This window comes from Strigops habroptila, chromosome 10 (assembly GCF_004027225.2).
Source record: "Strigops habroptila isolate Jane chromosome 10, bStrHab1.2.pri, whole genome shotgun sequence".
NCBI classification, from domain to species: domain Eukaryota; kingdom Metazoa; phylum Chordata; class Aves; order Psittaciformes; family Psittacidae; genus Strigops; species Strigops habroptila.
Window position 1 is genome coordinate 28,363,911 of NC_046359.1, and position 15,180 is coordinate 28,379,090.

The 15,180-nt window shown below is 40.6% G+C and overlaps 1 protein-coding gene across 2 annotated transcripts in view; it reads right to left on the minus strand.

Annotated features, from left to right (window-relative positions):
• EPAS1 (endothelial PAS domain protein 1) overlaps window positions 1-15,180 on the minus strand; it is a 79,077-nt gene that overhangs the window by 20,587 nt on the left and 43,310 nt on the right. For both annotated transcript variants that reach the window (XM_030498765.1, XM_030498764.1), the window contains exons 2-6: window positions 14,127-14,317; window positions 4,492-4,643; window positions 3,820-3,904; window positions 3,200-3,318; window positions 2,891-3,093 (exon numbers count right to left, since the gene is read on the minus strand). In XM_030498765.1, coding sequence (XP_030354625.1) covers window positions 2,891-3,093; window positions 3,200-3,318; window positions 3,820-3,904; window positions 4,492-4,643; window positions 14,127-14,317 — 750 coding nt within the window. The remainder of the gene's footprint in view (window positions 1-2,890; window positions 3,094-3,199; window positions 3,319-3,819; window positions 3,905-4,491; window positions 4,644-14,126; window positions 14,318-15,180) is intronic.

A 15,180-nucleotide genomic window follows, 5' to 3' on the forward strand; every position in this document is an offset into this window, starting at 1 on the left:
TGTGGATTTTCCACCACAGGAACATACTGCCACTGTTTCTGTCCACTCATCGGCCCCATGGTCCTGCATGGGCATCAGCTATGTCACCAAGTTAACAAAATTGCCTTCATACAAAGACTTGCCTTTTTTTCCTGACTAAAACACCCTCGCTGGTGATCTTCGCCAACACAAGAGCATTGCGCAGCTAAACTAAATCCTCACTTGGATTACTGAATTGTGCCACTGATCAGCATTTCTGTATTACAGCTAAAATAATCCTGTAAACCACTCAGCCAAGACAAGTGGAGCAAAGGAACATTTTTAAATCACTCTCCAGGAATGGCTGAAGCAGGCGTTTAACAGAACAACCTATTTTTATTGTTTATACCTCACAAACTTTTCTTTACAGGCTCATCACCTTGCAAAAGTGGTTTTAAGAATACAAACATATCCCACCTAACCACTGGCCCACTTATATTAATTATTTTTGGAAGGCAAAAAATACAGGCTAGTGTCTCGCACATTATAAGTGAGGGATGCCAGTCTTGCCTGCTTCATGTTGAATCTGTTCTGTACCCTCCTGAGGAAAAGCCAAAAGAATCAAGGCACTTCATGTCAGCCAACTAGTTTTCCTTACGATGTGTTGAAAGGTAGCCAGCTTATATTTTGCATGTTGCATTGTGACAGAGACTACTGAGCTTTCCTAAAGAGATGACAGATGTGATCTTCATTTTCCGCAAGGATAAATTTCAGCTTCACATGCAAGGGCAGCTCTCCTTTGTACCCACTTCAGCTTCACACTGAAAGTGGGTGCTTCCATTAGTAAGGTCTAGCATGGCTGCCATTCGTTAAGGTACTTCCTCAGAAATCCTAAAGCTTCTTTAACTGAATGCTTCAAAAATAAGAACTCAGTGTTCCCTGGAAGCAGAGCTGTCCACACCAAATGAACTGCAAAGAGGATACTCACAGATTGCTGCAGAAGCCTGGTAGAGTAGGTACACTGCCCCAGATGATATGAGCCCTGAACTGGAAAGACACAGTCCCTCATTGAGAAGTGAGCTGTGTCAGCCCTGCTGTGTTGCTGCAGAAAGGCCAGAGTATGTTGAAAAGGGTTGAGGCATCTGACTGGCACATGCTGCTTTTCCTCAGCCTGGATTTACATTCTTGGCATAAACTGCTCCTTCAATGCAACTTGTCTAGCAGCACTGCATCTGATATTAACAGCTGAGTGCTTTGCATTTTTATGTGTCTAGTGATGTGTCGCCTTTTGGAGAGAAATCAACATCCCTCTGGGAGGGAAGCAAGAGCCAGGAGGATCTGCTGGAAAGAACCTGAAAGGTTTGCGAGGTCTCTTCCTTCTCTGGTCTGGCTGGCTGTTTCCAACTTTATCATAATCTAAATAAAACATGAATGAACCATCCAACCAAAACTATCTAGTAAAAGATGTGCTGGTTTGTCACCTGCTTTTGAAAAAGAGTCTCTGAAATTCCCTACAAGTTAAATCCTCCAGAGGAAGGTGTTGCGTATCTCTACCATGTGAAAAGTTTTCCCTGTAAATCAACTCCCACTATTTAAACCAGGGCATAATATGTCATTCTTTTTAAAATAAGCATGTGTATCTTTAATGCGATAGTATCAGTTTCTCTAATTCTCATTTATAATTGCCTATGCATTAAGTCTGGCAGAGACATGTGAATGCTGCCATACAACAAAATCCTCTGTTACTCTCCTCTAGCCTGCCACTGAATGGCCCCAATAATTCAGAGATACATTGCCTTTAATAATGAGTCACTACCATGTTGTTGCTTTCCTCTCCCCAGCAGCAAAATCCTATTTATATCTCAATATTTTCATCCTGAAAGTATTAACAAGAAAAAAAAAGTCTGCTTTATTGCAGTTACATCAGAGGGCATTTCTAGTTACAGCACACTTGAGGCTATATTCTCAGAGAGGTCAGACAATCAGTCAAGTTTCACACTTGAAATCTTGCTTCCATCCATAGCTGCTAACACTGCTAGTTTATACGGTTGCTTCATCACACTGTTTGAAATAATAAATCTTGCTTAGCACAAGTTAAAAAAAAAACAACCAAAAAACAAACAACTTTGAAGGGTGAAAAACACAACCAAGATCTCAATCCTGTGAGGTTTTGCGTAAGATGCAGTGTATGTATAATCCCACTGATAACCCTACAGACCTCAGCAGCTGCCAGTAACTCTGAATTTCAGGAAACCAGTTTCATTAGATGGAAAACTTTGTATTAAATTCAGAGATGACCTCATAAATATAAAAAAAACCCAAACACCAAACCCACAGAGTACAGATACACAGCCCCTTGCTTGATCCAAGATCTTCCCCTCCCCTTCATTTCACCACTAAATGGAGCAGATAGATAACCAGCAAAGGTTGTTTGCTTTCATTGAGCAAGAGGCTGCAAGCCCATTCCAGAACTGCAGATGCTCTGGATGTCTTAGCAATTCTTAGATAATCTAGAGCATAAAGTACTTTCCAGCAAACCGCTAATAGCATCCTGGGCCAAACCAACTGTAAAACCATCCTTGAACAAGGCACATCATTTCAGACATTCCCTAAAAAAAAATGAGAACAGAAATCCTGTGTAGTCTTCAGTTTACTAAAACCCAAGAAGCAATGCTTATGGCTTTAAGTTGCCTCGTCTTCTGCCAGCAAACTTGAATTCCTCACAAAGCAGGAGGAGGAAATAAGCAGGAGTACCATTTTGCCTAATTTGAGATAGATTAAGTGAGCCACTGAATAGCTGCCTTGGTAACAGACTGTCCTTTCTCCTAGTCCTTGCTTACCACGTCCGCACAGGAGGACATTTGGAAGGACTACTTGTTTTCTTCAAGAAGATGGAAACACCTAGGGAAAGGAAAAAGTCGGTGGAGTTTACCTGTCATCACAGTAGGTGAATTTCATGTCCATGCTATGGCGACTCAGGAAGGTCTTGCTGTCCAGAGGGATATCAATGTTTGAAGGATGCTGAATAGGCTCACACATTATTATAAGGCAGGTGAGAAGAGGCTCTTTATAACCACACAGAGTGTGAGGAGGGCAAGTGTTATATACTTTAACTTGTCCAGTGCAGTGCAAAACCTGAAATAATGATTTTTGAATGAGAAACAAACTTTAAATGTTCTTTCTCCACATGCCAAAATGTCTTTTAAAACCAAACCCACTTATTATGGCCCAAATATGGTACCTTCCATGTGGCAGACTTGAGGTTAACAGTTCTGCCTCTGTTGGTAACAGTGCATTTCATCCTCATGAAGAAGTCACGCTCAGTTGACATCTCTTTGTTTTTCTTCCCAAAGCCTGGACCTGTATAAGGAAAATAGCAAATAGGTTTTCTCAGTGTTGTTTCTTGATTTCTTCTACTCACAAGCATGAAGGATTCAATAGAAAGAAACGGACTAATTCTCAGATCATTTACCTGCAGAGACCATCAAAGATGCATGGACCATTGAAGAGCAGTTTGTAGAGCTCAGACCTAAAACTTTAAGTGGAACTTAAATAGGACTTCGTGCATTTAAACCTATCTTTTAGCTTGCAGCATATAAATCTTTGCAAAGCGTTACAAGTGAAAACATTATGCCTGCCTTGACTTGATGAAAGGAAAACACTAAACAAACAGTTCTCAGTGCTATCATTTTTAAGCAATATTTGACAAAACAAAAGAAATCCGCAAAGCACTGAATAACTGTTAATGATTACTCTAGAAACGAAAATTCCCTTTACCATGACTAACATCTCTACCGCTGGCCAATTACTTCATTTGGTTACTTAAAAAGCAAACAGTGACTTTTGTATTTTCATTATTACCATTTTTCAGACTCAGATTCTCTCGAATTTCTTCGTGGTCACATGGATGAGTGAAGTCAAAAATGCTGTGTCCAGTTAATTCCACCTGTGCAGAAGTAAGAACTACACTTAGCCAAATAAAAACTGATAGTATTTATCTGCTTTTAAATACCACCTATTCAGATAAAACTGATCACTAGAACTAGAATGCTCACAGACACAAATCCTGTGACCCTCCCTTTGTTTATCCCATGCATAACTTCATTTTCTCTCCAGAACAATTCCTTATCTTTGAATTTGCACAGTGCAGTTAACAGTCAACACCACTGGCTATTTTCAACACAGAAGGAGAAACCCCCCAATCCACAAAGCAGAAAAGGGGGGTATGTAAAACAGCAGCTCTATTCCCCCTGTCTCAGAGTCTAAGGCATAAGTTGAATAAACTCTCATTCTCCTCTCCACGGTAATATCTAGGAAGGCAAGTTTGCACTTGCCAAAGACAGCACAACTTTGATGGAAAGGGAGAGGGACAACCCCCCCTGTTGTCTGGTATACACGGTACCTGCTGAGAAATGAGACATTTTATTTCCAGTCTTTTTGCAGTGACACACAGCTGTTTTTCTGCATTTAGGCATAGGACTCATTTCTAGGAATTGTATTACAAAGACAGGAAAGTGTCATGGAACAAGTTACCTGGGTAAGACCCATGTATTTGTTGACATTCTCTGACAAAAAGATCATGTCTCCATCCTGTGTCACCACGGCAATAAATCCCTCCAAAGCTTTCAGGTACAAGTTGTCCATCTGCTGGTCTGCCTCTAGTTCGTTCTCGTTGTCAGCACATACTGAGGAAAAAAAAGCATGTGAAGTCTTCAGCCCTGTAACGAGCCTTTTTCAATGCAAACACATCCAGGTACAAGGCAACCAAATATCTTTCTGCTGTTAGGATTTCCTTGCCACAACCCCCTTCTGCACAGTGTACAAAAGGGACATCTTTATCACTAGAAAAGCAGGAGATATTTTTCTGAACTTTCTGGCAAATGCAACAGACCCTCTATTCACCTTTAGTGTCTTTCTGCAAGACATGTTTTCAGTATGTAACACCTATATACCTAGACACTGAAGCACATCTTCTTCTGTACACATTCTTTTGGCCATATGCATGTGGATCATTTCCCTTCATGTTTCTTGTCAAAATACTTGTTTTGGAAGAAGTCTAGAAAGAGGAATGGTGTATTGCTTTGTAAAACATTATTAGAAGTGGTTTGGGTTTGGTATTTTTTTGAGGTAGAGAAGAGGCTGAGCCAAACTAATGCAGTTCTTACTTTGAAGTATTAGCGAATTATGATTAAAAGGTGAGTTCAATCTAGAAACCTCCTGCAACTCCATCTGCTAGTACCTAAGGATGGGCAATGAGCACCTGTAGAGAAATGAGCATTCACAGTGCAGAATCCACCAAGCTGCTGTTTGGAAAAGATGAATGGTGACAGAAGTGATGCTGGCTGCCGCTGCATCCTCATCCTGCATCTCAACATCCCTTGCCGGCAGCAGCCCATTTCCCATCGTGCCAACAAGGGAAGAAATGGACTCAGCCCAGAGCCACTGGGAGCACTTGGTTTACCACCTTTTGCTTCTCAGTGCGACTGTTTGGTAGCAGGGAAGAGAAGACGCTCTCTGGGGATGGCCACCACATTTATCATTTTGAGTCCCTGCACTGCAATTCTAACTGCAAACACAGCAGCCAGTTCCTCCTCAGTACAAAGCAACTGACTTCAGGAAATTACATCAGGGCTAGCATTTAAAATACAGAAAATACACAATAATATATTTGAATAGTATGCACTTTGACCATAGTGACATTTAGGGAAGGGGAAAAAAAAAAGGTAAGTAACCATCTGCTCCCAAGCTTGTTTCTGCTGTGTAAAGAATGTCAAGGGTCTTTTTTTACTTTTCCGGAAGCAAACAAATGGTTTATTCAGCAGGGATCATGGCTGTAGCCCAAGACAATCAGCCAAGTGTGGGTTCAGAGAAAAAAAATGACTTTTCAGCTCTAACCCCAGACCCTCCTTTCAATTTTTTTCCCCAGCTCATTAAGTTTGCATTAACAAAACATGACCATTCAAAGGCAGGAAGGCTATTCAAAGCATTTGTATTCTTAAATGCCTCCAACAGTGGAAGACAAACACTTTACTTGTATTATCAGATGATTAAGTTTGCTTTTCCATGTATATAAATTATATTACTTATACAAATACACACAGAGGACATAGGATCACTCACATCAGGGCTGCAGGTTCAAACCCTTAATGTCCTAGCTGAGCACAGCACTTAAAGATATAGCCAGCTTTAAAGCACGGGGTTATAGGGTTATGTGGGATCAGAGTTCAACTTGTTTTTACTAAAAATTACCTTTGTCCAGCTGGAGGCATCTGTAATGTGGACTGGGAGGAGGGAGGGAAGAAGATTTGTGCTGCTCTGCACCCCCCCCCCATAACCCCAAAGAACACCCAAGGTGTTTTGCAGATACCCTCCAGCTTCCCTGGTAACCCCACTGCATCCCCTCCTTCCCCCTCAGCATCCTCCATCTGCAGCAGGCACCAGAAGCTGGCAGATAAGATTTCTTGTAGTACTTAGTAGGGCATGTTCTATTATTACAGAGCAGCTGTATTGAGAAAACTGTAGGCACTATCAGACATATAAACGTACGGGACAAGTACTTCCAGGGGCCACTGTGCTGCTGCTGCCCATCTGTTCCTTGCCTGTCCCTCATGAACACCCCCACACAGCCTGCCTAGGGATGCTCAGGCACCAGGGGATGCACCAAAGGTGCTCACATCTTCTGCTGTGTCCAGGGTCTTTGCGGTGGTTGCAAACACACAGTCCGAGAAGGTGTCATCTGTGCTAAACCCTTAAAGCAGATTAGCTACCTGAAGACCCTTAGTCCACAGCACAGAACTATGCTAGGGCAGCCCTAGTATGCCCTGTGTCAGGTAACTTAATATAATTATAGTAGTATAAATAATAAATAACAGTCTCTCATATGGCTACAGTAACAGCATTATATACCTTGTCCCCCTTCTCCTGTGAAAATCACTAGCTACTAATACGTAGAGGATATACACACATTAGGAGACTGATACATCAGTCATTGCCACTAGCAAAAATCTAGTTTGCTTTAGAAAGAACCTATTTCGCAGAAGAAAAACAAATAAAGGCATGGCTACTGCAGGCTATTCCCAGAAATCCCTTGTCTTTCACTTTGCTTTAAGTTTTCCTCATTAATTCACCTCAGAGCTGGACTGGAGCATTAGCACAAGAAAATTCAGCTTCACACAGAAAACATTTGAGAAAGCTGGGAGCAGATGGAAGTGGGAGGTCAGCATGAGGAGGTAGAGGCAGAACTTTAGAATTCCAGTAGATTTGAGGCCAGGTAGCAGCACCCCATGTAGACCTCCCAGAATGTTCCAGGTCTTAAAGAAAGGTAACTGTGCATTCTGTTTACCCTCATTTTTATTTATTTGTTATTTTTGTCAGCATTGCTTTCAAAATAGCTGCTAACTAAATTTCAAAATAAGGATGCATGTCTTCTTTTTTAGTCCCTATAACTTTTTCCATCTCCCCTCTGCTAATAGGAATATCTGAGTGCAGGCACCATAACAGCATAAGGGGGAGACTGGACTGCAAATATGCCAGTTTAACTATAAATTAATAGCACATTCAGCAGAATGAAGTGCTGTGATATTATTGTTCATATTATAGTTACATTTATGGATCCCGGCCAAGCTTGTGCTCATGTAGCACTGGGAAGCCTACAAAGGAGGAAGGATCTCTGTCTAGGTGAGATCGGGAGATGTTGAAACACGTCAGAGAACCTCAGAAAAGTGCATTGGCCTCCCTGGGGCGACTGTCAGAGCTACAGCAGATCCAGGAACAGAGCAACCGTGTCCATGCCCCAGTTTGATAGGTCATCTGCTGTTCATATTGGCCCAAGGCAGTATTTCTTAGTCTGCATCAAACTTTGATACACTTTTTTTCAGCCCATGTCTCAGCCTGTATTAAATTTCAGTAAGTATTTTTTAGTAAGCTCCACTCTGAAAAATTTTCTAACCACCAAAGTGGAATTTATTCATCAACAAGAAACTTTGAACTGCAATGGCAAATGCTTATTGCAGTGTTTATGATAACCTTTTATGCTAAAAATAGCTCTTGTAAACAAGCTTTGATTAATTCCCACTGTCAGGATGTGCACTGTTCCCAAGTTTAAGAACACTTTTTCCGTAGATGCTTGCTCATTTCCTTCAGTCCAACCTCTTGGAACGAGTCTGAAGGCTCAAAAATCAGGGTCTCCTTACAAGAAATAACTGCTCAGGTATCAACAACCTCTAGCAAACAGCCTATACTCTTCTCAACACCACCCTTGGTCTGACTCAAAGTGGTCCTTTTTGGTCAGTTCAGAGGTAAAGAGTGATAAAAACGGTTTCTGCTGGAGGTCGCATCATCTGCTCCACAGACTTTTCATAGCTTTTTCTTTCATCCTGGATCCTACAAATACCAGAAAGTTCCTCATATATTGTGCATAAAAGACACCAGGCTATAGCTGCTATTCCAGAGGAGGGTTGTAAACACTGCCTGATGCTGGTAGGCAAAAGTTAGGGAAAATCTAATGGCAGCTCCATCCTGCCCCAGAGAGAGCAGCCTTGAGACAGACTTGTCTCTTCCTGGTTTCTTGTTTTCCATCAAAGGCGACTGATATTTTTTTTTTTTTCCTTTTTCTTTTTTTTCCTGTCTTGACAGGGCAGTACATCCTGTTCAAGGGGATATTTTCAATGTGTTCAATAAAAGCTTTCAATTTAGATACATCAAGAAAAAGCTACTCTTAAACTTGAAGCTTCCTGAAGAGCTCTTATCTCCAAGTGCACAAGCAACTTTGATAAAGAAAACACTTATGTTAGTGTTGTTTTAATCACAGAGTTTATATCTAGCCAAATCATTCAGATGCTGCTCCCGGGAAGCTGCTTTGAGTCCTGCAGCCATCAGTGTTGAATGGCAAGACACAGCACCCCATCAGACCAGGCTTCCAGAGCCCTGTGGGACCTTCTGGTGCAGCTTCCCAGAAAAGGAACATCACTTCAAGCAGCCAAAGCACTCAGCACCCAGCTCCACTCTCATTCCTGGCAGCATGGTTGGCACAAAGCTATTTTTCCAATTTAATAAAAGCAAACAAGTAGCCATGCTATTTTTAAAGCACTCTTTTATGCCACAATGGTCTGAGATTAAATGCAGCTTGTCCAGACATTCAAAAACAATGCCCACACCACTTCTCCTTACAGCTTGTCCTCTCCCTTAAAAGCCTGGAGAAAAGCTATTTTTTCCCTTCTGCTCCCTGCTGGCTTTCCGGCTCTGTTGTCTCCCTCCCTTGAAACAACTTCACAGTGGCTTCCTCGTGGCCTCCCTTCTCCCAAACAACTTCCCGTCTGCTTCCCTGTTCCCTCCCCATTTCTGCTGCTGTCTGCCTGCACAGGAGCAACTCCCATCCAGTTTCCTTTGCTGGATCTCTGCACAGAAAAGACACCCGGGTGACCACACGATTGGGATGGGATGAAAGAGAGCTGATAAAATATGTTTGCCTAATTAGCTTGACTAAAAAGTCTGTAGTGCTGGCATACAGAAACTCACTGGTACCAAAGAGTTCTGGTTCCTGTAATGCCTTCGGCATCAGTGTGGTCCAAATAAACACTTAAAATTATTGGCTCCACATGCTAACGCCTATACAGGCTTAGTAAAGTGGATTCTCCTCCTCATATCCAGACAAAAAGAGGCTATCTGAGGCAGCCTTAACAACCACCACGATGTTAGCTGTTAACCAAGACAGCCATTCTTCAGCAAAAGACAGTTATTTCTCTCTTCCCATCTATTAATCCCCCCAAAAGCATTAGGCTAATTTACTAGCTATGCTAGAGAATAACAGGCGACAAGTACTGCTATCAGTTTTTCTGACTCTACTAAAGGACGTAAGATCTAAAAGGTCCGCTACTGATAAGCATCAAACTGTCTATTTTCAGCAGCAACTTTATTGGATCAAAACCTTTACTTGAAATGAACAAACATCAGTCCTAAATTTATCCCAAACATTTGAATGTCATGATGGCAAAAATGTTTTATGCCAACAGAATTAGAGGACATCTTGGAAAATATTTAAGATGAGCATAATTAAATGATATTTCTACTTAGCATTCCAATTATACCATGTACTGTTCTCTGCACAACATGGAAACAGTATTATAAAGCTATTGTTTCAGTTTGCTTCCTGTGATACTAATCTCAATCAGGCCGTCAGACGAACAGCCTGCATTTCTAAATGTTAAAGGCTTCCTCTCCAACATTCCCACACAGAATTGCCTACTGTGAAAATCAAAGGGAAACGTGTTACTAAGTAAAGCAACAACTTTTATAAAGCAAAACCTGGTATTTTTTACCCTTTTGAACTCTGAGATATACAACCAGCTATTTCCTATTATGATAGGATACAAGGGCCAAGCTCGGGCCCTGCAATGTCTGCAGGAGACGTGCACCCTGCAATCCTGAAGCTGAGATTTTCAGAGGCACGTAGCGGGAGAGCTCTCAATGAAGGCTCAGATTCATGGGCTCTGCCATTCACCTGCTGGAAGAACGTGGGCATAGATTTCCCTAGGTCTTAGCTTCCCAACAGATAAATAATCATTATGCAGACACAGCTAGTAAAACAGCCCGAGTTACACAAGTGAAAAGCCCTATTCCGAGTCAGGGAATAATAGGAAGGGGCATGAGACACTCAATGCCAGCGGACTGAGACTGGCACGTTGCCTGTGGCCATCTCTGAAATCCCATCTGGAGCATCAGCTTGCTGAAAGATGAGGATGAAGTCCTGGGAAGGGCCTTGCTCTCTCCACTCTAGGCAAAACTGCTGTGAAACGAAGAGATTTGTTCACATTTGAGTATCATGCCCACAAACAGTAATATAAAATAAAATCTAGTTTATCAGTAGGTTTTGATAGAGTAAATAAGAAAAGTGCTAATCAAGTAGTAGCTTTTTTCTCTACTACTTCATTTCAAAGCATTTTTCAAGCTGCACTGCAAGCTTATTTTATTGACACTGTATATATACATATAAACGCAGTAAATATTATTTTAATGTCCTAATTAATGACAGAACAACTACTCCTACTTAACTCCAGTTTACACTAAGTGTCTAGCCCAAATAATCAAAACCATTTCCATGAAGACAACATAAAGCAAAGAGAGGGTCTGCAGGCTGAGGCAGGCATTTGCTTCTCATGCACATTACAGTCCTCCACTTCCCTATTTCCCAGTTCACCAGTCAGAGATGACACAGTAACCCCCGTGCTCCCCATCAGTCAAATAAGGCTCCTCAAATGCAACACTGAATTAATGGCCAGATTCCAGTCTGCTAAACATGCAAGTGGAATGGGGGGCAGCTTTGCTTGAGGCTCAGAAAGGGTCCAGAGCAAAAGCAAGAACAGCGGAGACAGGCATCACACGAGCACAGTTCCCATATTGCTCCACACTCATGTCAAAATTTATGGGAAGCAAAACCCCTTCATCTGTGAGCCTAAAGCTGTATCGAAAACCTATTCCTTTGAATTAAATCAGATGGTCTTCTAGAGAAAGCCAGTGTCCTTACAAAGAATGATGTTATTCAGAAGCCCACAATCAGAGATATAAAATCTAATTTAAACATTAGCTATACTCAGAACATAAGTAGCAGATGAGGTTTTCTGGCTTGAGTTCTTTCATCTCAGTGTGTTCTCATTAGCAAATAATACCCAAATCTTCCAGAAAATCAATCCCTTTAAAGTACTTTATGTTCAGTTCTTCAGAATAGAAGCACTGAATATTTTGAAACCCTTGTGTACATCTAAAGATGTACCCATGGACAAATCTGCATGCCTAACTCCACAAATCTTAATGAGAGGACTTACTCCAAATTAATAGTTAGACTGGGGAAGTGCATCAGATTTACAGCTAAGGAAATAACTAACACAGAGAAAGCCTGAAATATTAAATTGCAGCCAGTTGCTATTGTAACATTTCATTTCTAGATTCCTTTCTAACTGCTGGGTATTGGTGGTACTTCCAAAAAATGTAAATTAGCTACATGAATCACATTGTTTTTTCTATCACTGTCACAGAAAAATCATATAACTATATGCATTTACGAATATTATATACATATATTAAGTTGTCATCACTATCAAATGATATGAGCCTAAACCTTAACACTACAGAAGCACTAAAACAAATGTTTTATTTGTAGATTTTTTCCTCACTAAGAAATATACATGTATATGAAAAGTTCACTCTAGTCTTAGTAGTTTCCAGGTGAGCAACTATATTTTCCCGATGATGACAGCATCAAACTATTTCACATTATTTATATATACATATACACACATATTTATATACATTTTTTTTAAAGCCCTTCAGAAGTTTACCTTTCCTATGCTTTGTCAGTCTCTAATTCATACCATATAAATATTTGAATAGCCGAAGCTGTGTTTTTATGAGAAAGTTAACAACACATTGGCTTGGTGCACAGCACTTTCAACAACATTTACCTATTTACGCAACTTCTTCAAGTATTAATAACATGACGAAATCAGAGATGATTTCCAAACACTGCTCAGCAAATAAACTTTTCTTTCCACAGAAGTAAATGTTAAAAGCCACATTCTATAAGCTAAGATGGAAATACCCACATTTTATACAACAGTTTTAGCAGAAGCAAGAAAATCTACAAAAATTACAGAGCACTCAGAGGCAGAATTGAGTTTGTCTCATCTTTCAGACTAACCAGCAACAAACCAACAGCATAGTCGTCCACAAAATGAGACACTTCCTAATAACATTTATGAAAGTAATTGTTATGTTATGACTCAACTTTTCAAAAGAGAGGAAGTACAATCGTGACCTTATTGGGACTTTTGCCATCAATTAAGGAAAAGATGAAATTTGGGGTTTACCTTTCACAAGCAATGCAGGCATTGTTTGGTTAACGTATTCTTGATACTTACAGGTGACTGTGTCAAAGTTCCCCCAGAAACACCAGTTGCTTTCATTGATCTTACAGGCTACTCAAACCACAGATTTCCATCAAAGTGATTATTCAAATACAGGTGCAAAATAAGAATATCGTTAATTCTGCCAATTTTCAGATGAAAATAATGCTGCTTGGCTGGTTCACATTTCCTACTAGTCCAACATAAGCAAGATACTGATTACACAGAATCCATTCACATTGAGTATTTACAAGTTGTTTGCTTTAGTTATCTCGTGTAATAAACACCTACTACTCATTGCCAGCATATAGCACAATTAGTTCTTTCAAAGAAAGTACTGGACCTTCAGAACTTCCCAGCTGCCTTTTGAATGTGCTGGCACAAACATGTTTGCCACATCTAATCAAAATTTACTTGTTTCAGCACTGAAGCTTACGGCATATATTTGAATTTTGAATAAACTCTTAAAAGCTTAAAATCTTGTAATTGAGCTTAATAAACCACATTCAAGAGTTTTGAGAGGTTTTATTTTAGAGCGGCAAAACTTCACTAGTTGTTATTTTGGTAATGAAGACCTTATATGACTAATATCACTGACATTTTGGACCTGTTGGAGCGAGTCCAGAGGAGGGCCAAGAAGATGCTCCGAGGGCTGGAGCACCTCTGCTATGAAGACAGGCTGAGAGAGTTTGGCTTGTTCAGCCTGAAGAAGAGAAGGCTCCGGGGAGCCCTTAGAGCAGCTTCCAGTGCCTAAAGGGGGCCTACAAGAAATGTGGAGAGGAGCTTTTGGCAAGGGCACATAGAGACAGGACAAGAGGCAATGGCTTTAAGCTGACAGAGGGAGATTTAGATTAGATATTAGGAAGAAGTTCTTCCCTGTGAGGCAGGTGAGACACTGGCACAGGTTGTCCAGAGAAGCTGTGGCTGCCCCATCCCTGGCAGTGTTCAAGGCCAGGCTGGACAGGGCTTGGAGCAACCTGATCTAATGGAAGGTGTCCCTGCCCATGGCAGAGGGGCTGGAACTTGTTGATCTTTAAGGTCCCTTCCAACCCAAACCATTCTATGATTCTATGATTTTTCTAACCTAATTAAAATATACATATTTCTATTTGAAAAAACTCACCAACCTATCTTTAAATCTAGTTGTATTCTTACAACACAATCAGTTGTGTCTTGTTCTCACCTTAGGATTCTGTACTCAGAGAAGAACATGCACAATCTTACCAGGCTGCCATCAACTAGCACTGACAACTTCTTATAGCCACATCTTACCTGAAGACAGAAGCTTGTGAGTGCGCAGGAAACTGATTGCCAGGCGCATTATGGATGCCTTGTCCAGGTGGGAACTGATGTTGTGGGGCAGGGGTAGTTCATGAGCCAGTTCATAAAAAACTTCAGTCTCTTTGCTTCTTCTGCATCTTGCTGCATCTCTTGATTTCTCCTTCCTCCGTTCGGAACTGCTCCTGGTAGGTAAAGGAGAGAAAGGAAAAGGCATTTCTTCAAATGCAATTCATGACCTGAGAGAGTAATTTAAAAGAGTAAATCTTCTCAGCAATGAATCCATTATGCCGAGTGATTTAAATAAATTGACCAGACTTCAATATCTACTTGTTCCTTTAAAAATGGAAATTAGGAGAGGACTGCCATAGCTAGAAAGGGCTCCAATTCTACATAGGTGAGCCTTTGGACCCCCTGAATCCCCATTGAGTGTAACAGGATCAAGATCTGCCTTAGGTGAGAAATTCAAATGAAATAGCATACTATTGCTCTTGGAATTCAGGAAATGTTAAAAGTTTTGTTTGTTCAATCTTAAATTAATTTACCTGAAAAATACTCTGGGATGAGGTAACAATCCATTTTAAAGCTGGAACAATTACAGTGCATGTGGATGTGTCATAGTTATTTCAGTGTCATAGAGTTTCAGTGGCTGTACCCCACATTAAAATAAAACTAGTAATAGGGTATCAAGCTGTGTTTGTATATACAACTCTCTCGGCAATTAATCCAACACTACTCTGGAAAACCACTTTTTCTTGACCATGAAGGATACCAAATGGGAAAGAAAATACTGTTACTTGCAAGAAACCCCTCCTTTGAGAAGATATTCTAATTAAATTGTCTTCTCTCCATTGTCTATGGAAGCATATTCCTTCTTGAGTAAAATAATGTGACCAATAGAGCCAGCCTCCCTCAAATTCAACAGAAAACAGAAGAGCAGGAAATAATGAAAGGGAAGACATTTTACAAAGCAAGTATGCAAAATTAAGCCACTGAGAGACATAAAGCTAAATTTAACATCCGAGATACACAAGGGATACATTTATAA